Source organism: Lepidochelys olivacea (genome assembly GCF_965140295.1).
Source record: "Lepidochelys olivacea isolate rLepOli2 genome assembly, chromosome: 6".
Classification (NCBI taxonomy): Eukaryota; Metazoa; Chordata; order Testudines; family Cheloniidae; genus Lepidochelys; species Lepidochelys olivacea.
The window spans coordinates 100,132,179-100,158,224 of NC_140416.1; the positions used below are offsets into that span (position 1 = coordinate 100,132,179).

Consider the following 26,046-nt stretch of genomic DNA (forward strand, 5'->3'; position numbering starts at 1 on the left):
TGAGAGCTTCCAATGGCAGCAGTGGGAGTCCTGAATACAGAGCAAATGTACAATATGGTCCTGAAAATACAGATGCACCAGCAATAGGTGTAACATTTGCATCGGAATGCACATGAACAACTACGGTCAATATAACTGATGGACATCCAATGGCAGAATTTGGCTCTATCTATTTATCTTATTGTTTTGTACTGAGTAACTATGGGTGCCAATGGAATCTGTTCTAACTGTAATTGTCAGGAAGTAATCTGATAGGTAGTTGATTTTCTGCTTTTCTTTGAAAAGATATTGAATTACTGCATAAAGTTAAAATCCCTGCAAGCTTTGGATTCAAAGCAGTATTGACTATCTGTGTTTTGAACACTCATCTATGTACCTGATAAAAGCTTGCTGACCTTTCAGTAGCTGCTGTAAATACTCTATATGTCTTTTTTCACATTTCACAAATTTGGAGATTGGGGACTATAACAAGAGTCAAGTTGCACCATAACCCTTTGTTATCAGCTCTATAGACCTTTGCTGTATGCAGTGTTGTTGTGTAGCCATGTTGGTCCCAGGATATTCGAGTCCTTTATCTAACAGTATGAACTATTTCTGCATTCAGAGCTTCATTAATGGTACTGGGAGTTTTGCACAGCAAATATCTACAGAATATGGGAAGAAGCATGGTCTAGTGTCCTAAAGCCTAGAACTCTGAGGAGGTCTGTTATCTACTATTCCTGGCTCTCCCACAGATTTGCTGTGTGACCCTGGGCAGGCCATTAACAGCTCTGTACCTCAGTTTTCCCATTTGCAAAGTGGGAATAATAATACTTCCTTATATCATGAGGGTCTTGTGAGGCTTGATTCTATAATGTTTTCTAAAGCTCTTTTATATTGTGGATGGAAGATCCTATAGAAATACAGATCAATATGCAATAGTCTCACTGTGGTTTTAAAGAATCTTGAACTAAAGCTTTATCTATCCATTACGCTAGTCTGAAAAATGCATCCAATGCAGAACTTTCTATAGAGTGCTCCTCCAATCCTGAATTTCCTCAAATCTCTGAAACTAGTCTCCAAAACAACCTATTAAGCCTAATTCTGTCTTTAGTTAAATGGATACTAGTCCCCCCAGTAGATATTGTACATATGTAACTGAGAGCAATAGTTAGCCAATTGCCTTTTTCTAACACAGCTTTCTCAAATCACTGTATAAATCAATCCAACTCTATATTTTGTTTCTAATACCGCATGGTACCTTTTCTCTGTAGACTGTATTTTAAATGCTAGGTCAGAACTGCGGGAGAATGCATATTTTGCAATATAAATTCTCACAAACAGATCATGCCATAATAATTTGGGGATTGTTTTGAGCGGCATGTAATTACTGGGATACTGACTTGGCAGAGAATAGTTCCAGCAGAGCAGTAATTAAATCAGAGGTAATTACACTTGTGGCGTGTACATTCAGGGGTATCAATTATATTCATTGTATGAGTGCTATGATCAGTGGGTCTGGCCATCTATACCACATTGCTGAACTGTTTCACAGCCTCTCTTCCACTAACCCCACTTGCTTAAGCAGCTCATAACCCCAGCAATGGGCTCCACCAAGCCTTTGCTTTGTAACTCTGTTTCTGCCATTGATATCCAGAGATGAATGATGGCAGTCCAATAAATACCCTCAATCTTCAGGGCTTTCCCAGGATCCTAGCTGGTGGTGACCACTAGCTCAACACTGATCAGCCCACTAGGAGAGCAGCAGAAGCTCCAGCTAGGGTCTATTAAGTCTTATCTCCTACAATCAAAATCATAGCTCCCATATTTAAACACTGCTGTTGGTATCACTGTCCTAGTATAGTTATCCCAGCTAGTGAGAAATGGGATTTAGTTTGAAAATAGTGTTTAAAATTATGTTGCCTAGGGACAAATCTATGCTATAGACCAGGGGGCAGCAACCTATGGCACGCGAGCCAATTTTTAATGGCATGCTGCTGTCTGCTGGACCCGGGCAGACAGCAGCGTGCCACTAAAAATCCTGCCCGGCCCGGCCCGCTCTATTCCGCCTTCTGCCCACCGCTCTCTTCTTGCAGGGCAGGCAGGCTTCCCACTCCCGCCGCCTCTTCCCCCAGTGTGCAGGGTTCGTGCCCCTCCTCCTCTCCCTTTCTGCAGCTGATCAGCTGATGGCCCTTGCTACGGAGCAGGAGCGGGAGAGGTAAAAGCGGAGCCACAGCGCGCTCATTGCTCCAGGGACCTTGGGAAGGGAGTGGAATCAGGGCCTATCCCCTCCAGCCCCCTGCTGTGAGCTGCTCAGGGCAGGGGGCTGGGAGCACCCCCACAACCCCAGCACACACCCCAGCCCTCTGCCCTGAACCCTCCTCACACACACCCAGCCCTCTGCCCACAACCCCAGCCCTGACTCCGGCATCCCCCACACATCCCCAGCCCCCCCACACCACATGCCCTGACTCTTGCACTCCCCACATCCCCACTCTCACCCTGAGCACCAAACGGGAGCTCCTGCACACCGCCCCCCAACATTCCCACCTGCACCCCTCGCACCAAATGGGAGCTGCCCAGGTAAGTGCTCCACACCCAAACCTCCTGCCCCTACCCTGAGCCCCCTCCCTCATTCTAGCTCCTGGCCAGACCCTGCACCCCAACCCCCAGCCTGCTCCTTCACCCCCAGCCCTGTTCTCAGCACACTCCCACCCTCATCTCAGTGCATTAGAGAGAGGAAGAGAATGGCTAGAACCAGGGAGAAGGTAGGTACCTACTCTATGTGGACAGGGTCGGGACTCCAGACCGGCAGTGGGCTGAGTGGGGCTGGCAGCCAGGACCCTGGGTGGCAGGCGCCGGCGGACAGAACCCCAGACCGGCAGAGGGCTGAGCAGCAGCGGGCTGAGCCACTCAGCCCACTGCCAGTCTGGGGTCCCGGCCGCTGGCCCTGCTCAGCCCACTGCCAGCAACAGGCTGAGCGGGCCGGCGGCGTAAGATCAGCATTTTAATTTAATTTTAAATGAAGCTTCTTAAACATTTTGAAAACCTTGTTTACATACAACAATAGTTTAGTTATATAGTATATAGACTTAGAGAGAGAGACTTTCAGTCATAGAATATCAGGGCTGGAAGGGACCTCAGGAGATCATCTAAGTCCAACCCCCTGCTCAAAGTAGGACAAATCCCCAATTTTTGCCCCAGATCCCTCCTTCTAAAAAACGTTAAAATGTATTATTGACATGTGAAACCTTAAATAAAAGTGAATAAATGAAGACTTGGCACACCACTTCTAAAAGGTTGCTGACCCCTGCTATAGACCAACAATAGCCAGCACGCTATTCCACTCCAGCCCCACCCACCATTCCTCAACACCATTCCTCTCATTGTCCCTGTTGCCCCACTCAGTAGCTCCCCAAGCTTCCCATTGTTTCCCACAAGGACCTAAATCCTAACAGCAAAAGACTGTAGGCCATGGTGTGTTGTAAGCTGATATTTTGGCCATTTTGTGGGTTGTAGACTGAAAAATTTGAGAACCACGGTTCTGGAGCAGGGTTTTGCTAGCACAGCTGTCAGACAGAAACCTTGCTATTCAGGGGAACTGGGCTAAAACCCTGTGAGCAAACACCACATCTACAATAGTCTTTCTTTTGCCATCAGAGAGCTTTTACCCCATCACGGTTTTTTTTTTTTTAAAAAAAAATACATGCAGCCCTATGCATTTTATTTGCGTCAGTCAAAATCTAAACTGGGTGCAGTTGTTTTCTAATTTTTCTTGCTGTACGCTAGGAGATATTTTTTGCTTCCCTTTAAGTGGGATCTTCGAGGAGAGAAGGAGTGCCTGCACACGTCAATCTGTCTGCATCTTCAATGCTAATGATTGCAATGCAGTACACGTCAAATCCTGGTATGTATAAATAAATATGCACCATTGTTTGTATCTCTCTGTCAAGGGTATGAGTCATGAAATATTACGTCAAAGAGAGTGTTTGAGAACTCAGCTCACTGGAAGTTCAGACAATTGGAAATGCTCTTCCTCTCCATGCTGGTATTGCAAAATGGGATTTAAAAATAATCCTTTCAGTTAAAACTTGCCATTTCTGAGACTGGTATTTGAAGCAGCAATGTTCCAGATAACTAGGCTTGTCCAGATTCCTTATTTATTTTATTTGTTTATAATTTTGATAGATAATGTCGGTTATTTGTAAGCATTTTTTTCTATTTTTATCAAATTAAATTTTCACAGATGTACAAAATTATGTGTTTTAAGCATATTTTATTAATTTCTGTTGATTTAAATGTTCACAGTTGTGGGTATTGGGGGGGGGGGTCAGAGAACAGGGTCAGGAATCAGACAATAAATATTCAGTGACAGTAGATGTTGAGACTGAAAAAAGCTACAGCTTTATAACAATTAAAACACAAATTGTCACCACATGTCAAAACATACAAAGTAAATATTCTTAAATCCAACCCTAATAAGTTCTCAAGCAGCATTCTTCTTACTCTCTCTATCTGTAAATTTCGATTATTATCGATGGAAATATTTTGAAATTGAGACTTTAAAGCAGTCCTGCTTATTTTAGCTTAACACCAGAAAATGGAACATTCTAACACAGGGGTCTCAAACTCAAATGATCACGAGGGCCACATGAGGATTAGTACATTGGCCCAGGGGCCGCATCACTGGCACCCCGCCCCCACTCCACCCCTTCCATGAGGCCCCGCCTCTTCCCACCCCTTCCCTGCCCCCATTCCCGTGCGGGGTGCGGCATGGGGCTCAGGGCAGGGGGTTGGGGTGCAGCAGGGGGTTGGGGTGCAGGAGGGGTTTGGAGTGCGGCAGGAGATTTGGCTGCAGGAGGGGTTAGGGGGGTGGGCTCCAGCCTGGCGTGCAATGGGGACAGGGCAGGCTGCCTGCCTGCCCTGCCCCCGCGCCGCTCCGGCAAGCGCCTGGAACCTGGGGGAAGGGAGGCACAGGGGTCTGTGTGTTGCCCTGGGTGCGCCTCCAGGCACCGCCCCCCGTAGCTCCCATTGGGTGGGAACAGGGAATTACTAACCACTATCAGGTAGATAGAATCTGTTTTATTGTCTCATATACTGGACTCTTATACTGCTAGAATCACAATTGTTGTCACTTTTTTAGCAAGACAGCTGTCTACAGGCTCCAAAATAAACTGTAATTAATTTAATTGTAATTAAAAAGCACTTGAAGACAAAATCTGCTCTCTCTAACATTGGCGCAGCCCCAGTGAAGTCAGTGAGGTCACACTACTGTCAAGTGAAGACAACATTCGACCCATAGGAATTGACTCTCTTTGCCATAAACAACTCTCTCCTATTCTATTTATTTATAAAGTTGTGTAGATATTGAAATGCACTGGGCCATCTGTACCATGAGCATGTGAAGAAGTCTCCCACAATACAAACCTAATTAACCAAAGCTGAATAAAAGTAGGCCACAACCTAGAAATAAGCTATTTATATGACAAATTTTAAATATGAATGAGATTTTTGTATGAAGTATTTTGCTTTTTGACTCCCAGATCCCTGCTCTAGCCACAACACTGTTACACCAGAGCTGAATTTGGCATTATATATTCACATACCGCCATAAAAACAAGGTCTAAGTGAATAGGCAGATAAATCAGATGGAGGCAAGGGGAACTACTCCATCTCTGTGTAAAGAGTAAGTGCCAAAATTCGGTACACTAGTAATTCTCATCATTTACTGCATTCCTCAGCATCAACAAACTACTGACATTTAATTTCGGACGCTCAATTATCTACTCTAACCCCAGGATGATGAGCCTTTAGCAAATTGTTCACTTTATAAACACTGAATTAAACAGAATGTAGATTCAATAAACTAAACTAAATGGGACACAAGCCATTTCTTGAACTTGAGTTTCCATTTCAGTGTCATGCTTATATGGTCTTTTCTCTCTCAGTGTATCATTGTCAGTTACTGGAATGCCTCATGAAATATAAGCAAGAAGTATGGAAAGTAAGTTTGTGACCAAATATACCTTACATAGACAATGTTGTTTACAATAATGAAAACCAGCTGGTTTGAAAACTGTAGTCACTTTGAGCCAGAAAGTCAGAAGTCGTGATCTCCGTATGTGATCCTCTTGCTGAATTTGGGGTAAGCAGCTGTTGGTTGCTCAGAATTGGAATTTACAGATGCTGTTCCATCTCTTCAGATCAGGGCCCGTTTTCTGAATCCTGCTTAAATGTGGCTCAAGTTGGGAAAAATCTTGTAAGAGCAAGAGATCTTACTAGTTCATATTGGACTGAATTTTTATGAGGACGGTTTGTGCGTAGTATCATTGAGGCCAGAGGTAATTTAGTCCCTATTCAACCTCAAGTCTGGATTCTTATCCTTAGCCTGAACCAAATCTGAATCCAGTTATGGATTCAAACTCCACCTTTTTGGTCTGTATCTAGACAGAAGGCTTAACTTGTTTGAAGTTATTATATATGATGTGCATTGTGGTAGCAGCTGGAGGCCCCAGTCAAAATCACATACTCATTATGCTAGGTGCTTTACAAACACACCAGTATGAAGGGTTAATGTCTAGCTATTCCACCTGGAAGCAGGCGGGGCACACCCTGACTGTTTCCTAGAACCAATGCACACATTGCTCTTTCCAAGGACAAGGGCTAGATATGAACCCTGAGAACTTGATTGTTTGGACAGCAACTGTGGGAGGCTTTTTTAGCCTGGGCTCAAGGCCTGAGAACCAGGATTGTAGTAGATAGAGGATGGTAACTAAGCATATGAATCAACGTCATACATTCCTTTGTGTAGCAGTGTGTAATGCTTAGGGGGAGAAATATAAAAAAAGGAGAAGGTGGAAGGCGGGGGGGCAGAACAGCCCATCTCCGCTGACCAGCCTGTTTGCTTGCATAAAGCTGTGTTCTGTCTCATCACTGAACCGCAACACCAGTAGAGTTGCCATCTAATCTCCCCCAAAGAGTTTGCAAAAGGTGGTGGGCAGGGTGTAAAATGTGTACAATCTTTATGCGTGTATGCACATTTGAAAACATACATCAAGTAATGTTATGAAATGAGTAGTGTTTTGTCACCATGCAAACTAAACAGCTACACATGTTTTTCCTTAGGACTTGCTGTATGTAATAGCTTATGGTCCTTCTCAAGTAAAACCTCCAGCAGTACAAATGCTATTCCACTATTGGCCCAATTTAAAACCGCCAGGGGCAATAAGTGAGTACAGAGGACTGCAGTACACAGGTAAGTGCAAAAATGTTTGTATAAACCCAAATAAATACAATAAATGAGGTGGTCTGGTGTGTACTAGTGTTAGCTGTTAACTCTTGTCAGAGTGATCCTAACTACAATATTCTATAGGTAGATATATTAAGTATAAGCAATGTCTATTTCAGTGTGCTTTCAAAAGGTGATGATAATTGGTAGTAGTTATGGGTAGTAGAAGCTGGATCAGATCCAATAAATACAGTGTGTCAGTCCCAACACTAACTGGATAACCCTCTCCCCATAAACCTACAGTGAAAAGTCCTGAACCGGGATATAAATGTACCCTGTAGGTCCAAGAAGGAATCCCTTCCATGTCCCTTTCTACTGTCAGTTGGATGCTAGTGATGCCTCATTTGTTATAGCTGCTGCCGTTGCTATGACTCCTCTTCTAGCTATTACTGTCACTGGAGTCAGGTGCAAACAGAGCTCAGTAGGAAAGTTCCCAGGACTGGAAAGAAGGATGTGGGAAAGCAGGAAGAGAGAGACGAAGTTGAGTAGGTGGATGGCACAAGGTCTCACGCTCACCTTCCTCTGTGTAGTTTTTGCATCTTATATTGGTAGGGGATTGTGCTTCTGCTGGGGTGGTTCTTAAGGTGGGGAACTTCCTTTTGCTGCTTGTTGGCCTTAACCCCATCTCTCTGCTTTGAAGAATCATATTTTCAATACTGTATTGTGTTGTCCTTTTGGATTTTTTTTCCATTTGGAGTACAGTTGGGCTGGCACCAGAACCCCACACTCAGATAACCCTGAACTTTGGGACATTCAGAATGTGAACTTGGATCTGAATCCAAATTATGCCCCTGGAATACACCTCTAATATTTGATTTCTGTCACCTCCTATGTAGCATTCCCTTCCCCTTTTTAATGAAGTCAGATTATTGGGATTTAAACGTTGCTCTGCTTTGTATATTGCTGGTTTCTGATCTTGTTCATTGTATTATTATATTTTAAATTGTTGTGCGGCTCATTTAGTGCTAGATTGTGTGTCTGGGCCACAGTATTGTCACCCTCAAGAGAGCAAAAATAAGATTTGGACCCCAACAAATCATGAGATTGTCCCCAAAAATCATAGGCTTTCTAAAATTAAAATATTCCATTCTGTGGGTTTTGGTCTGTCTTCTGGTTTTTGAACTGCTCCTGCCCATCCCCAGCGTGTGCATGACAGTGTTGCAAACGATTCCACATTTATTGGGTAAAGTGATTTTTGGCTCCCATTACAGGAGCTCTCGCCCCAAAATTTGCATGTTCCCTGCCAGCAATTAATTCTGACCCCACTCCTCTCAGTTCAGCCCCACAGCTTCCTCTCTGCTCTTCCTGGGTTCTCACCCCCCACTCTCAGGCCTGGGGGACTGCAGCAGGGTACCCTCTCCCCTTTCCAGTTGTGAGCAGGGGGCAGCTCGAGGGGCTGCGGAAGAACACTCATGCTGTCCTGTCCCTCACATTGCTCAGAGGATGGGATGGAGTTGCCCTGAGCAGTGGTCTGTTTAGTTCCCTCCTTCCCCCTCCCCTCCTGTCAGAACAGTTTTGGTTTGGTATGGGGTGGTGGTGAGTGCTTTTTCTGTAGCAGTTCTGATTGGTTGCTCAGCCCCAGGAGGTAGGCGAGTGAGGAAGACAGCTGATCAGAGGGGGTTCCCCACTAGGCAGGGCACAAATTCCCTAGACTAGAGGGCTGGAATGTGTGACAAAATCTGAGCATTGAGGACACAGCCCTTAGTAAGGGATAGTGTGTTTGCTGAGCTGGCCTCGGAACAGCTCAGCGAAAGAAATGTGTTTTAGGGGGCCACAATTTCCAGGCTACTCCTCTATGCTCACTGGAGGTAGTCAGAAACTAATCCAAAGTCTGGGTAGCATGAAAGAAATGAAAGGGCTGCTGGGGAGGGTTCCTTACTCCTGCCTTATACCCTTGTGTGTGGGAATACAGTCCACCTCCTAATCCAGACAGGTATGTTATAAATTGTTGTTGTTACTAGTATGCTTCCTGGGGCAGGGGTCATGTCTTCCTCTTTATTTGTATGCAGATAGCACAATGAGGCCCAGTCTAGATTGGGGCATCTGGGCACTAGCATAAATGGTACCTATGAATAATATTTGTTTGTTAATCAGCTGTGTTTTGGTTTTGCAGCCTGGAATCCCATCCACTGCCAGCACATTGAATGCCATAATGCAATTAACAAACCAGCCGTGAAGGTAACAGTCATTTCCACAGGACCAGAACTTTGCCCAGTTGAAGGCCTTACTGTAAAATTTCTGTAAGCCCATGGGTTGAAGCTAGGGCCCCATTTTGTCTCTGGTCACACACTGAAGTCGGTAAGACTTGTATGTAACCAAGGGCTGAGTTTGGCATGGAAATTGCTTGCAGTTACCCGTATCTTTAATGGCCTGCTTTGCCTTCTACTGAAGTCAGTTGCAAAACTTCCATTGACTTCCATAAGATCAGATACAGGAACTAAGATGGCAGCATGGCCTGTGGAAACTAAAGGTCCTAAGAATACATCTTGATGGCCTATGTAGCCTGGCTGCTCGGATGAAGATGGAGTATTTCATCCTGGAGCCTCCATGAGCTATGTCCCCATATTAAATATAAGGATGGTTGCGGGCCACATATAGGGTTGCCAAGTGTCCTGTTTTTGACCAATTGGGATGTTGGCATCGCCAACCGGGATGTTAAAAGTCCGGTCGGCGGCACAGCAGGGGCCCAGGGCTAAGGCAGACTCCCTGCCTGCCCTAGCTCTGCGCAACTCCTAGAAGCAGCCACCAGGTCCCTGCAGTCCCTAGGTGCATGGGCGGCCAGGTAGGCTTGATGTGCTGCCCCCCCTCGCTCCCCCAAGGGCCGGCTCTGCAGCTCCCATTGGCCAGGAACCAAGACCAATGGGAGCTGTGGGGGCGTTGCCTGCCGGTGTGAGGGCAGGGCACAGAGCTGCCTCGGCTGCCCATGTATCTAGGGGACCTGGCGGCCGCTTCCTGGGACCCATGGTAAGTGCCACCAGGACCGTGCAACTCCTCCCGCATCCCAACCCTCTGCCCCAGAACAAAGTCCCCTCACACACCCAAACTCCCTTCCAGAGCCTGCACCCCACACCTCCTGCACCCCAACCCCCTGCCCCAGCCCCGTGAAAGTGAGTGAGGGTGAGCGACGGAGGTAGGGGAGATGGAGCAAGCAGTGGCAGGGCCTCAGAGAAGGGGCAGGGCTTCGGGGCAGGGGGCAGGGCAGGGGTGTTCAGTTTTGTGAGATTAAAAAGTTGGCAACTATCCACATGGAAAATCTCTGGAGTGGTCTCTGGCTACCCCAGTGTTATGTTTTCTCAAAAATGTTACTTATTATATTCTCCAAAGTGCTTTAGAAAGAAGATAATAGTATCATCCCCGTTTTACAGGAAACAGGAATCACAGAGAGGTTAAGTCATTCAGACCCCAGGGTCATTCAGTGGGCAGTAGGAGAGTCAGGAATAGAATCCACATTTACTGAGTCCAAGTCTGGTGCACACTGCCTGTAGTAAAGCTATTTATTTATTTATAGACCTAACCTATGTTCCAGGCACTGTATAAACATTAAAACAATTAAACTGATCAAAATGACACTTGACAGATCTCTCCCTTCCAGCAAACTAGGCTCCCAGTATATTATAATTGCAAAAAAAAGATGTTCACACTTGACTTCAGAGCTCCCAACATTTCCCACCCAGCATATTCCAACTCCAGCCCCTCATCCATCCCTTCCCAGTCACCCCCAGTTAGGTCCTCCCATCACCAGAGAAAGATAACAGGTAGGTGTTGCATTGTGACCTGAAGACTCCAGCCATTCAGTGGGGAGAGTAACTCTTAGTGAGATTTACAGTTCTAAGGTTTGTACATGAAAATGCTTAATGCTTAGAAGTCTCGAATGGACTTTCATCTGAACTACTTTTTGTAGAATGAAGATCAGAGCTATGTAGAGATATATGAACTGAGGCCTATTCTCTCTTCGATACATGCCCCAAACTCTTGTTAATAGAGAGAGGATGGAAGTTACATCCAAAGAATAATATACCCTGTCATTCGCAGCAAGATCAAGCTCTTGGCTAGATTAAGAAACTTTTAATTTCATTTAGAAGTGATATTATGATGTCTGTTAGTGATTGCCTTTTGTCTTCACTGCCCCCTTGTGATGAAACTGGGTGACACAGCAAGGCTGCTTCAGTTTGCATCCTACTCTGATGGACCCCCTCACCATCTAGCCTGCTCATTGGTCCTTTGTCATAACCCTAGCCCTCTGGCTGGATGGCTGGCAGTCCTTTCCCCCTTTCAGGGTGCTAAAGAGTCCAGTGCTTCAGCAGGCCAGTCACCTTAGATGAGGGGCATACAGTCATTGAGCTCTTTGAGTGTGGCCCACTTGCTCAAGACCTTAGTAAACCCTCCTGATGGGTTTGGTAGGGGAGCCTAGGCCTGGCCATTTTCTGGATTCCAGGCTAAGAACCCTGTATAAAGTGGTTGATGTCAATTTCTTTCAACCTTTTACTGTTTCCCTGGTGTGCTTCCTAACACACTGCTCCTGTAGACTGTTCCTCTAGTTCACATTTTGTGGTCCTCTCTTCCAGAGGGTCTGGTTTCCTGGGTGGCTTCTCACTGCTGTGTTACAGAGACCTCTGTTCTCTGTGGCTCTACAGCCTCTCTGGCACTCCCCGGGCTATACTCCAAACTGTCCTTTTGGTTTCCCTTCTGGTTTCCCACATCTAGAGTGACCCCCCAGCCTTCCTCTTGAAACTGGGGCTGTAATTCTAGCCATTAGCATGTTCCTGTTTCAGACAGGAGTGGGCCCAGATTAACCAATGTGCCCTTGGTGAACTTGCACAGGGCCTACCAGAACACAAAACAACACCCCCCGCCCCCCGACACACACAAATCCCACACTTGATTGGTGCTGTGACCCTGTGTGCCAGGTTGCAATTATACTCAAATTTGGTCCAGCCACCGCTGTCATGCCACAGGGTAGCTGGGTCATACTGGAGTGAGTGGTCCTGTGACCTGGAGCTCAGCCCCCCACTTTTACAATAATCACTGGACCAGCAGAAGGCTTGCTGTACCTCCACCCCTCCCCCCAAAAGTCCAGGGAGGTGCACCTCCTTGCTTGAGAACCTCTGCTATAGAGGGTTGGAGCAGGGCAGCAAAATGAAGTTTTGCCTAGAGCGGTGATTATCTTGTATATCACCTGCTCTAGTTTAATGAGGACCGGGGGGGGGGGTGAACCACCAATTTCCGTTGTGCACAGGGCCCCAAAACTCTTTTTAATCTGGCACTGAACCGGAATCTTTCTAACTCTCCTGCAAGGACCTGGGGCTGTTGTTTAGGTAGTTAATTCGCTCCTCGGGACAGGAGTTCCCCCAGCTCTCGTCTGTGGAGCTGGGAGTTGTGATTTAGGCCAGTTACAGGTCTTAGCCAGCTTCACCTTCAGCTGGGCACTTTTCCCCATCCAGCACATGAGCCTTCTCCTAGTGATATCGGCCTTGCTAGGAGTGGGGAAGCAGCATATAAGATGGTCCCCTTCTTAAAGCTCATCCCAATTGGCTGGGGGAGAGGGGAGTCTTGTCCCACTCATTCTGCAAAGATCCTGGTCCTGGGCCTTTAAAGAGACAGTAATGTGATTCTTCCCAAACACTACTTATTCCCTTGACCATTTCCTCTGTCCCCAGTATCTTCTTGGTCTTTCTATATCACCCCACCACCCCCGAAAAAAAATCTTAAAGGGGGCCTGTCACAAGGATGGTCTACTCACCACTGGAGCGCCTCCTTCTGGCCACATCTGGGGATTAGCGTGCCAGGCCGATGCTTCTTCCTATGGTTGCGCTCTGTCCCCCTCTCAATCTCGTTCTCTTGGGACTCAACTGCTCCCGCTTTGAGGCTTGGCCCTCCGGCCAGATCACTGTAGTTTTCCCATTCCAGGGGGAAAGTCTCTTAGGACCCACTGTCCCAGGCAGTCTTCTCTTTCACTGCCCCTTAATGGTGCCACTTCCACAGTGTTTGGTAGGGAAACCCAGGCCCACCCTCTACACTGGGTTCCAGCCCAGGGACCCTGAAGCAAACAGTCAAGGTCTGTACAGTCCTAAACATTACTACTGTATCCCTGGGTTGCTTCCTACCTTTCCTTCCCTCACCCTGAGAGTGACTGCAGCCTCATTCTCTGCTGCCCCCTTCTTCTCTCAGCTACTGGGCTTTATACAGCACCCTCACCCCACCATTCCTGTTCCTCTGAACCTCGTCCCTAATTGGTGCTTGCTCCCTGATTCCTCCTTCAGGTGCAGTCTAGGCGCTTAACTGGTCCACCTTACCCCCTTCAGGCCTTGTGTGGGATGGACACCCCATCACAGGACCATGCCATGTGACTGGGGTGGGCTGACCTCTAGGTACCACTACCCGTAAGGGAAAGATCAACCTGTCACAGTGTCCATGTCCAGACCTACGACTGTCCTGCTTCCAAGTACTTAAATAGTGTAATGCATCTGCTCAAATATGTGATCATGTTGCCATCTAATGGCTAACCCACAAAGGGGATAAAAGCCTCACCGCTAGTGCAAGACAGGGGAGTTATTCTTTTAGCTCTGGTGGCAGAGGCCTGCATTTCGAGAGCCGGAGCCCCTGGGTTCCATCTCTGTTATCACATATGTGCTGTATAGCCAAGAGCCATGTTGTGTGTATACTTGCAGTGTATAGGTGTTACAAGTGACACCACTGAGATTGAAAGATCTGGAATTCTACCTTAGCTTGGCCTAAAAATATTGAGCCAAATTCTCCTGTATGAGATTCTGCCTCTTAGGGCACGGCTACACTTGCAGATGTAGAGCGCTTTGAGTTAAACCAGCCTTCGTAGAGTACAGTAGGGAAAGCGCTACAATCTGTCCACACTGACTGCTATAAGCGCACTGGCGTGGACACAGAGAGCAGTGCATTGTGGTAGTTATCCCAGCATGCAAGTGACTGCAACATGCTTTTCAAATGGGGGGTGGGGTGGGGTGGAGTGTGATAGGGAGTGTGTTGTGGGGGGAGAGAGAGTGGGTTTTTGGGGGGGCTGAGAGCATGTCAGCATGCTGTCTTCTAATTTCAGACAGCAGCAGACCCCCCTTCCCCCTGTCTCCCTCTCTCACACACAGCGTTGCACAGTAATGGTTGCTTTGTCTCAGAGCAGATAAGCAGTCGGCTGTCAGAAACGGAGCTTTCAAAGGGCATATCCGCATTCCTACAGCGAGTTCAAAACAATGACAAGAGTGGCCACTTGACTTAAGGGGATTATGGGACATTTCCAGAGGCTGATCAGAGCGCAGTAATGCAACACCTCGTTCACACTGACGCCCAGGCGTTTCAGCCAAGGCACAACAAGCGTTAATCTTCTCACTGAGGTGGAGTACCAGCAGCACTGTAGCCATGGAGTCAGAGTGCTCTTCATGCCTTGCCAGTGTGGATGGGTAGTAAGCTAGGGCGCCCGGGGCTGCTTTAATGCGCTCTAACTCACAGGTGTAGCCAAGCCCTTAAAGCACTGCAATGACCATGAAATATAATACATGTGTTTAGTTATAGTAATGTAACAAAGACACACCTGTGTTACTCCTATAGGCCCATTTAAAGCAAGAATGCAGAAAACAGGACTGACACTGCTCTCCTTTTACACAGACTGGTTCCCTGTTTTGAGCTTGTTTTTGGCGGAAACCATTTGGGACACAACACTGGCAGGTGCTGAGTGCCTCCTGCAAGAGGAAAAATGCCCTCCACAAGCACTGACGCCAGTGGATGCTCATTACCTTGTAGCATTGGTCCCTTGGATTGTTATGAAACCAGAGCACTTTCTTGGAGAGAGAAGTTCATTCTGTTCTTCCTGTGTGTTTCAGATGTGCATAGAACCTTCCTTGTCTGTGGCTCTGGGTGATAAGCCACCCCCGCTTTATCTGTGTGAAGAATGCAGCCAGAGGATTGCAGGGTGGGTAGACTAAGACTCAGAGATGAACGAGGATCACAAATAGTTGGTTAAAAACAGCTGCATACAATGAGTTTACAGCTCCAGATTCTAACACCCTCAATCATGTTGAATAGAATCTTACTCCACAAATAATCCAACTGAAGTTAATGGACCCACCTGTAAAGTAAGGTGCTACCTGGTACGAGTAATTGTAGCAGAGTCCGGCCCAAAGCGAACAGCATTTGCTTTTAGTTTTCACGTTAGTGAGTCTTAAAGGTAAGATTTGTGAATGTTATGATTTTAAGTTATGAATCCACACCCTTTTTGCACAAGAACAATGTCTCTCCTCACCATTAAGAGCACTGTAGTGAGGTCTCCCTTGCTGAGACATCGTTACTTTTATGGAAAATGTACTTCAGAACATTCTCTAGTGCATACCATGAAGCAGCTGCATAAGGAGTTAAAACTAGATCACACTTGTGAAGTACATGCAGAAATACATTCGGACATGAATTATCCTCACATTTTAAGTTTTGTTTGGAAACTTGTTAATTTACAAAATCCACTAATTTGCAATGTGTCTCCCAATCATTAGTGCAAATGAACGAAGTTCTGCTTAGTTCAGAAGCTGTGTATATTTATTTTTGGCCCTTGTTTAACAGACACCTCTGTATCATAGCAGCTGCAGGGAAAAATAATTAAATTTACAGAAGTCATCTTGGTTTTGAAGTCATCCTTGATTTAAAGCTGCCGGGAAAAGTAATCAAATTTAATTGCAGCCATGGCTTCTAAACAGATATACAGTGTATGGAACAGGTACTTTTCCTTTTTTCATGTTTGTCTAACACTGTTCACCATCAGTTTTTAATCTCAGTATATACAGAACACATTGTGTTTTCTAAATTGCTAAATTAATATCTTCAAAGTAATATTTGAAAGCCTTGAACATGGACAGATATCAGCACAGTGATAATTTACAATCAATAGGGCATAACAAAGAGAACTGATTTAAAACAGCCCACTATTTATTATGTGCTATTTACAGAAAAGCTTTTTCAGAACAGTGTAGGTCACTGATGTTTCTTTCGTGCAAAAATAAAATAAAAAGGGATGTTAATTAAATATTTGAATTATTTTAGGGACCACAGTGAATGGTTGGTTGATGTTCTCCTGCCACAAGGTAAGATTTACTTTAAGGATGAATAACAAGTAATTGTGACTCTACAATCATAAGTTTGTTTATTTTTCTCTGTTATCTTAGGTATTATACATCCAAGAAGACCACACCGAATCCTAGAAAATAATAATTGTTTACACTTAAATGCTCCTTAGCATCTTCAGAGCAGTGTGCAAACATTAGCTAGTCATTATTGTTATTAATCATGTTTATTATGGTAGCCCAGAAGGGCAAACCAAGAGTGAGGCCCCATTATGCTAGGTGCTGTACAAACACAGACTAGCAGATGGTCCCTGCCCCGAAGAGCATCCAATCTAAATAGACAAGACTGACAGACAGGCTGAGGGAAGGGGTAGAACACAAGCAGAATGAACACTGTGAGGGCAGCAAACATGTTAATTCTGCCATTTGGGGTGTGTGTGGATTTACTTAGGAGGGGATTAGCTAAATGGAAAGAAAAGGGAAGGGAAAGTGTGGGTGGGGCAGGAGACAAGAGGGGAAGAGGTGCAGGGGTGGAGTGAAACTTAGGTGAAGAGAATGTGAAGGAGAGGGAGGAGGAGGGGGTGGAGCAAACAGCCAGTCAGCACAGGGCAGAGAAGGTCCAGACAAAACTAGAAAGTTCTCTGAATGCTCAGACATCCAAAGGACCCTTCTTTGGCTGCTTCTGCTCCCACCAGCTGCAGTCTCTGGCTGGCTCCTGCCTTCTTTCTGTCTTCTCCCAAGCCCACATGGTGAGGGGATGGGAGTCACTACCTAGGTTCCAATGCCTTCAGTGTGGAGTGGTCTCCCTGCACAGTTCTGGGTGCAGAGGCATGCTGGGGGAAGGGTGGCTCTGGGTGGGTGCCATTTGATCCCTTCTCTCCAGTGCAGCAGTCAGTATTGCCAGCTTCAAGAGATCAAAAATCATGAGTCAGATCCCAAAAATCATTGGCCCCAAAATCATAACATTTAAAAAAAAGATTATATTGTGTTTTTTAGGCCAGTCTCTTGATTTCTGACCTCCCCTTGTTCATTCCCAGGAGGTGTGCATGTAACAGTGTTGCCCACTCTCCCACATGTAATGGATAAGGTGATTTTTGGCCCCTGCTGCAGGAGCTCTCACCCCCACATCTGCCCTTCTCCTGCCCAGCAATTAATCCTGTATCCCAGTCCCCCATCAGGTGTCTCCCCACCCAAACCTCTTCAGTTCAACCCTCCCCCCCCTCAGTTTATCTCCCAGCCCCCGTCATCACCACCCCAGCAGTTCATAGAATCATAGAATATCAGGGTTGGAAGGGACCCCAGAAGGTCATCTAGTCCAACCCCCTGCTCGAAGCAGGACCAATTCCCAGTTAAATCATCCCAGCCAGGGCTTTGTCAAGCCGGACCTTAAAAACCTCTAAGGAAGGAGATTCTACCACCTCCCTAGGTAACGCATTCCAGTGTTTCACCACCCTCTTAGTGAAAAAGTTTTTCCTAATATCCAATCTAAACCTCCCCCACTGCAACTTGAGACCATTACTCCTCGTTCTGTCATCTGCTACCATTGAGAACAGTCTAGAGCCATCCTCTTTGGAACCCCCTTTCAGGTAGTTGAAAGCAGCTATCAAATCCCCCCTCATTCTTCTCTTCTGCAGGCTAAACAATCCCAGCTCCCTCAGCCTCTCCTCATAACTCATGTGTTCCAGTCCCCTAATCATTTTTGTTGCCCTTCGCTGGACTCTCTCCAATTTATCCACATCCTTCTTGAAGTGTGGGGCCCAAAACTGAACACAGTACTCCAGATGAGGCCTCACCAATGTCGAATAGAGGGGAACGATCACGTCCCTCGATCTGCTCGCTATGCCCCTACTTATACATCCCAAAATGCCATTGGCCTTCTTGGCAACAAGGGCACACTGCTGACTCATATCCAGCTTCTCGTCCACTGTCACCCCTAGGTCCTTTTCTGCAGAACTGCTGCCTAGCCATTCGGTCCCTAGTCTGTAGCTGTGCATTGGGTTCTTCCGTCCTAAGTGCAGGACCCTGCACTTATCCTTATTGAACCTCATCAGATTCCTTTTGGCCCAATCTTCCAATTGGTCTAGGTCCTTCTGTATCCTATCCCTCCCCTCCAGCGTATCTACCACTCCTCCCAGTTTAGTATCATCCGCAAATTTGCTGAGAGTGCAATCCACACCATCCTCCAGATCATTTATGAAGATATTGAATAAAACCGGCCCCAGGACCGACCCTTGGGGCACTCCACTTGATACCGGCTGCCAACTAGACATGGAGCCATTGATCACTACCCGTTGAGCCCGACAATTTAGCCAGCTTTCTACCCACCTTATAGTGCATTCATCCAGCCCATACTTCCTTAACTTGCTGACAAGAATACTATGGGAGACCGTGTCAAAAGCTTTGCTAAAGTCAAGAAACAATACATCCACTGCTTTCCCTTCATCCACAGAACCAGTAATCTCATCATAAAAGGCGATTAGATTAGTCAGGCATGACCTTCCCTTGGTGAATCCATGCTGGCTGTTCCTGATCACTTTCCTCTCATGCAAGTGCTTCAGGATTGATTCTTTGAGGACGTGCTCCATGATTTTTCCGGGGACTGAGGTGAGGCTGACTGGCCTGTAGTTCCCAGGATCTTCCTTCTTCCCTTTTTTAAAGATTGGCACTACATTAGCCTTTTTCCAGTCATCCGGGACTTCCCCGGTTCGCCACGAGTTTTCAAAGATAATGCCAGTGGCTCTGCAATCACAGCCGCCAATTCCTTCAGCACTCTCGGATGCAACTCGTCCGGCCCCATGGACTTGTGCACGTCCAGCTTTTCTAAATAGTCCCTAACCGCCTCTATCTCCACAGAGGGCTGGCCATCTCTTCCGCATTTTGTGATGCCCAGCGCAGCAGTCTGGGAGCTGACCTTGTTAGTGAAAACAGAGGCAAAAAAAGCATTGAGTACATTAGCTTTTTCCACATCCTCTGTCACTAGGTTGCCTCCCTCATTCAGTAAGGGGCCCACACATTCCTTGGCTTTCTTCTTGTTGCCAACATACCTGAAGAAACCCTTCTTGTTACTCTTGACATCTCTGGCTAGCTGCAGCTCCAGGTGCGATTTGGCCCTCCTGATAACATTCCTACATGCCCGAGCAATATTTATATACTCTTCCCTGGTCATATGTCCAACCTTCCACTTCTTGTAAGCTTCTTTTTTATGTTTAAGATCCGCTAGGATTTCACCATTAAGCTAAGCTGGTCGCCTGCCATATTTACTATTCTTTCGACTCATCGGGATGGTTTGTCCCTGTAACCTCAACAGTGATTCCTTGAAATACAGCCAGCTCTCCTGGACTCCTTTCCCCTTCAAGTTCAGCCCCCTACCCCATCCACCTTGACTACCCTCAGTTCACCCTCCCAGCACTCACCCCATCTGCTCAGAACCCACCATCAGCCCTCACCCTCCTCACTTCAGCCCCCCCTCCGGCAGCCTCACCTCTGCTTCTTAAGGTTCTTCACCCTCCCCAGACCTGGGGGGCTGCAGTGGGGTCCCCTCTTCCACTTCTGGCAGGGCACCAGCAGCCCAGGGCTGACAGCTGGAGCCCTGGCCATGCCTGGGGGCGGCTGACAGGATTTAAAATTAAGCCTCGCTTTTAGAACTCTCAGATGTCAGGATTTTTTTCAGTTCATGCTTATTTGAGGTTTGGCCCTCCTCCCCTTCTATCAGATGAACTTTCTCTCCCCTGCTGGGGTGTAGCCAGCCAGCTGTCTCTTGTTAATTTGATAGCTCTGCTTACCTGATATTTAAATGAATTCTCATTGTCTTTCAAAGTACTTTGGAATAAACTGCCCTATGGAGAAAACACCTTCCTTTGTTTAGGATGGGGTATCTCCTGTTTAACTGGAAACACATGATTTGTGCCATGGCTGAGGAAAAAAAAATCCTGTTTCAGAGTGGTAGCCATGTTAGTCTGTATCAGCAGAAAGAACAGGAGGACTTGTGGCACCTTAGAGACGAACACATTTATTTGAGCATAAGCTTTCGAGGGCTAAAACCCACTTCATCGGGTGCATGCAGTGGAAAATACAGTAGGAAGATATATATACAGAGAACATGAAAAAATGGGGGTTGCCATACCAACTCTTAACGAGACTAATCGATTAAGGTGGGCTATTATCAGCAGGATTAAAAAAAACTGTTGTGATAATCAGGATGGCCCATTTCAAACAATTGACAAGAAGGTATGAGTAACAGTAGGGGGAAAATTAGCATGGGGAAATAGTTTTTAGTTTTTTTCCACTGAATGCATCTGATGAAGTGAGCTGTAGCTCACAAAAGCTTATGCTCAAATAAATTGGTTAGTCTCTAAGGTGCCACTAGTACTCCTTTTCTTTTTAGTTAGTGTAATGACTCATCAACTCCCTGACTTTGAGAGTTCTCTTGCAAAACCATGAGTGAGGCTTAATTTTACTCAGAAATTGCAACTCTTGCCATCAGTTCACAAGAGTTGGCATGCATGAGCATTCCTTGCTTTGCCTACTTCAGGACCTACCAGCTTGCATCTCTCTTGCATACCCTATAGTTTACAGCATGCAGCGACCTAACTTGACCCAAGCAGCCTGGCATTGGGGCTGAAGTATTGCATTCGGTGACATGTAGTCTGTGTGGGATGACACATCCATGCAGGAGAGAAAGGCCGTTGTGGCTCACATTTAGATTTCAGTGGTCTGCATTTTATCAGCCCTTGTACCCAGGTGTTTGTTATGATTTGCTGGTTGAGAGAAAGAGGCACCGATTTAAATTCTGCTAGTATAGAAAGTGAATGTAATTATAAAAAGAAAAGGAGTACTTGCGGCACTTTTAGAGACTAACAAATTTATTTGAGCGTAAGCTTTCTTGAGCTACAGCTCACTTCATCGGATGCATGCAGTGGAAAATACAGTAGGGGGATTTTATATACACAGAGAACATGAAACAATGGATGTTACCAAACACACTAATGAGAGTGATCAGGTAAGGTGAGCTATTACCAGCAGGAGAAAAAATTTAAAAAAAACCAAAACGCTTTTGTAGTGATAATCAAGGTGGGCCATTTCCAGCAGTTGACAAGAACGTGTGAGGAACAGTAGAGGGGGGAAAAAAACACGGGGAAATAGTTTTACTTTGTGACACATCCACTCCCAATCTTTTTTCAAGCCTACTTTAATGGTGTCCGGTTTGCAAATTAATTCCAATTCAGCAGTCTCTCGTTGGAGTATTATGAAGAACTTTCCTTCAAATTACAGGCCCTGACTTTGCAGTCCCTTGGCAGACAAAGCTTCCATTAATTTCACTGGAATTTTCACTAGAATTCAACACATTGGCTGGGTACAGTTGACATCAATTATCTGATGTGTTTCAGATACAAGTAGGGAAACCTACCATATAGCTGGAGGAAAAGGATAATGTTTAGAAAGTCAAGTCAAACCCTGGAGGCTCTTTTTTTACAAACTTGTTTCTCCCATGGTTGCCGTGGTAAAGGAGAAAAGTGTTAGTACTGTGTTGATATTTTATATACCTTCCCCTTACAGCTGAAATTTCTGCTATATGTCAGAAGAAGGTAAGACTAAGTTGTTTCTGTGATGGGGCATGATTTGGTGTGTTTGTGCGTAACCTCATCCCATTACTGTGTGGTATATTTTTTGCCATCTGAAGTTTTTTCATTATGTATCCATTGCCACATTTGTTAAGGGGAAATGAAGGTGATTTATCAGTGAGATTTGTTTTGGCTCAGAATTGCTGCCATTTGACTTTTGATTTTGAGGTGTTTCCATTAAAATGATAGCTTAACAAAGCAGTCTTATTGTGCAATTGATTTTACCAGTCTGTGTATAATACTACTTATAAAGAGGAGAGTATGAACTACTAATTTAAAATCCAAGCATTTTATGTATTCTGGGCCACAATACTGAAGTACTGAATTAGTCCTTATTAGGCACAACTCCCATTATAGTCAGTGGATTTTTTGCTTAAGTAAAGACCAACTCAGTCTTCAGTATCGGACCCTACACAGAGTACTGAGAAACCAATCTGCTTGCAAAACATACTAGCAAAATTTTCTTAATAAGTATGGATAGACATGTTCAAGGTCTCGTGCTAGAGAAAGCTTATACATCGAGCCAAAATCTCAGCTGGTATAGATTGGCATAGCTCAGTGGAAGTCAGTTTATATTTCAGAAATTTTGAAAGTTACCCCTAATGAGTTGGTGTAAATTGGCATATCTCCACTGAAATCAATGAAGCTACATGGAATTAAACCAGCTAAGGATCTGGCCCTGTTATGTGTAACTTTCAAAAATTCTGAGTTATAATTAGGGAGTGAGAGAATTTTGCAGGACACAAGTATTAAATATTCAACAAAGTGAACTCCTTTTCCTTGCTGTATTTCTAGTTTGCTTCTGAGAATCACACTGCTCTGAATCGGATGGGTGGACTTAGAAATAAATTGGGTACAGGTGAACTGAAAATGAGATGCTATTATTACCTTTAGAGATTGGCCCAAGCCAGAAAGTTGAGGTTGTTGGCTGAGGCGTTGATTTGGCCCATTCCAGAGAAAGGAGACTATCCATGACATTCAAGTCTAGGTCTACATGTATCTTTGCTTGAAGTTTAGTAATGCTTGGCTCCGGGGATGTTTTGGACCCATCGCTAGTGAATTTTAAAAAATGCCAACATATTAGCTAGCTCTGTTATGTTGATTTTCATTCTCGTTTTCAGTTCCACTTACTGCCACATGTGGCATGATAAAATCTGTTTGTTTCCAGAACTGTAGCTCACATGTCAGAAGGGCTGTCGTCACCTGTTTCTCAGCAGGCTGCTGTGGCCGTCATGGAAACAGGCCGGTGCGCTACTGCAAAAGATGCCATTCAAACCATCACAGCAGTGAAGTTGGGGCAGCAGCAGAGACCCACCTCTATCAGACATCTCCTCCCCCAATCAATACGCGGGAGTGTGGGGCGGAGGAACTAGTTTGTACTGTGGAAGCTGTGATCAGGTAATGAGGCAAACAAACACACAGATCCTGACCCTCACACTTGTACTTGCAAATCCCAGGGCCAGGTTGTGATCCTAGTTTCACCAGCGTAAACTAGAGACTAGAGTGACTGCACTGAAATCATCCTGGTGTAGCAAAGATGAGAATCCAGCCAAGGGACTTGTACACATGTGTTTGAGTGGCAAAATTTGGCCTTGAAAGCTGGAACTTTATCTTATTTCATTATATTTTTTACCCTTCAAGGACACTGTGCACAGGGAGATGAATGAAATCTAGTGCTTTAACTTGTAATAGTCACTGACCAGCTACCTTCTTCCAGTGTAGGAAGGCTGAAGTACGGGCCACATTCCCCTTGTTTTGCAGCTTGCTGAAAGAAGCAGAGTTCCATGCTGAGCAGAGAGAGTATGAACTCAACCGCAGGAGGCAGATGGGCCTCTCCTCTTCCCATCATTCCTTGGACAACACTGATTTTGATAACAAAGATGATGACAAGCATGACCAGCGCATCCTGAGCCAGTTTGGAATCTGGTTCTTGGTAAGAGTTGCTTGCTGTTTCTCCCTCTCCCCTCTTTCGTGTAGGGTCATCTGTCCTATCATTGACCTCACTCTTAAATTCATTTAGCTTAATTCAGTCATTTAACAGGAAAGGATTGATCTAGTTAAATTGGTGCCATTTTTATAATACAGACAAGCTCTAAGGTCACATAGCAGAGCTGGGAGGAGAATCCAGATTCCCTGACTGAGTTACTTGCTGTAATCATTGGATTACAAGTGCACCTCTGTATGATGTTACATACCGTATCTTTGTAACTGTTCTACAAGGATATGTTTTACACTATTTCTAGGTAAAGGCAAAGGTATTCATTATTTTTTTTCTAATGTGCATAACTAGTTTATAAGAGTTCAGTCTTTGGTGCTTTCCACTGTCTTCAAGAACTTCTGTGTTTCTGCTGACACATCCCAGACAGTGAATTTGTTACTATGGTATTATTGCTCCTTTCATTACGAAGGATGCCGCACCACAGATTTGTTATCTTTATAATAAGCAAATACTTTAGGCTCGTTAGTTCTTTTCTCATGATTTGCATAACTGGATAACAAGAGGAGTTTGTCTTGCTAGAAGAAATCTGTTTTCACTCTTTCTGCTTTCAACAGTCTGCCCCTTTCTTCTGTTTCAGACACAGAAGTTATTATTGAAGTACTCCCAGCACTGTTCACATTCTCTTCTCCCTGTGTAAGAAGGTTTTTCCTTAAGTTTAGTTTCCAGAAATTCAGTTGTAGTTTTAGTGACAAACGTAACAGGAGCACTTCTGCGTACACCAGAGTGCGGAAGCACAAGATACATATCATTTTAGATACCATTTAATTTTAATTTGTTTTTCATTACTTCTCCATTGCTTGATGTCTTGCCACTACACATTTCCCAAATTAATTGTCTTTCTTCTTCACCATCCCCACTCACTTTTAAATCTATTTCAGTCTTGAAAAGATGCTTTCCAGCCTCCGCCCTGCTTCTGCCAAATAAGACTCTGTGAATGTTTGCAACACACCCTCGCAGTCCATATTAAACTCATCCACTAGAGAGTTTTGTTTATTACAAATTTGAAATTCAGCCCATGTTAATTCAAGGTTTGCGAAGGTTCATGCACTGTTTGCTTGAATCTGTGCTGATGAACTCCCCAAAGCCTAGTGTATCTGGATCAAAGTAATGGGGCATTTGTGCTTTAAAGATTTTTTTTTTTTAAGTCTGAAACCAGGTGTGTCAAGGTTCCTCCCCCACTCTGAACTCTAGGGTACAGATGTGGGGACCTGCATGAAAAAACCTCCTAAGCTTATCTTTACCAGCTTAGGTCAAAACTTCCCCAAGGTACAAAATATTCCCTCCCGTTGTCCTTGGACTGGCCGCTACCACCATCAAACTAATACTGGTTACTGGGGAAGAGCTGTTTGGACGCGTCTTTCCCCCCAAAATACTTCCCAAAACCCTGCACCCCACTTCCTGGACAAGGTTTGGTAAAAAGCCTCACCAATTTGCCTAGGTGACTACAGACCCAAACCCTTGGATCTGAGAACAATGAAAAAGCATTCAGTTTTTTACAAGAAGACTTTTAATAAAAAATAGAAGTAAATAGAAATAAAGAATCCCCCCTGTAAAATCAGGATGGTAGATATCTTACAGGGTAATTAGATTCAAAAACATAGAGAACCCCTCTAGGCAAAACCTTAAGTTACAAAAAAGATACACAGACAGAAATAGTTATTCTATTCAGCACAATTCTTTTCTCAGCCATTTAAAGAAATCATAATCTAACACATACCTAGCTAGATTACTTACTAAAAGTTCTAAGACTCCATTCCCATTCTGTCCCTGGCAAGAGCAGCATACAGACAGACACAGACCCTTTGTTTCTCTCCCTCCTCCCAGCTTTTGAAAGTATCTTGTCTCCTCATTGGTCATTTTGGTCAGGTGCCAGCGAGGTTACCTTTAGCTTCTTAACCCTTTACAGGTGAGAGGAGCTTTCCCCTGGCCAGGAGGGATTTCAAAGGGGTTTACCCTTCCCTTTATATTTATGACAAGGTGAAACAGATTTTGATGGAGTTTCACTCTGAATTTTGGTTTGATTAAAACCTGCAATTCAGAATGAAACTCGGGAGGTACAAATCCACATTGACTAAAGCTGATGGAAAG

At 45.1% G+C, this 26,046-nt stretch overlaps 1 protein-coding gene across 3 annotated transcripts in view; it reads left to right on the plus strand.

Moving 5' to 3' along the window:
• Positions 1-26,046, plus strand: part of UNC79 (unc-79 homolog, NALCN channel complex subunit) — a 153,309-nt gene that overhangs the window by 15,385 nt on the left and 111,878 nt on the right. For all 3 annotated transcript variants that reach the window (XM_084631257.1, XM_084631258.1, XM_084631259.1), the window contains exons 5-13: positions 3,794-3,886; positions 5,928-5,983; positions 7,105-7,234; positions 9,381-9,445; positions 15,112-15,200; positions 16,319-16,359; positions 21,895-21,923; positions 23,128-23,357; positions 23,721-23,892. In XM_084631257.1, the coding sequence (XP_084487383.1) occupies positions 3,794-3,886; positions 5,928-5,983; positions 7,105-7,234; positions 9,381-9,445; positions 15,112-15,200; positions 16,319-16,359; positions 21,895-21,923; positions 23,128-23,357; positions 23,721-23,892 (905 nt within the window). The remainder of the gene's footprint in view (positions 1-3,793; positions 3,887-5,927; positions 5,984-7,104; positions 7,235-9,380; positions 9,446-15,111; positions 15,201-16,318; positions 16,360-21,894; positions 21,924-23,127; positions 23,358-23,720; positions 23,893-26,046) is intronic.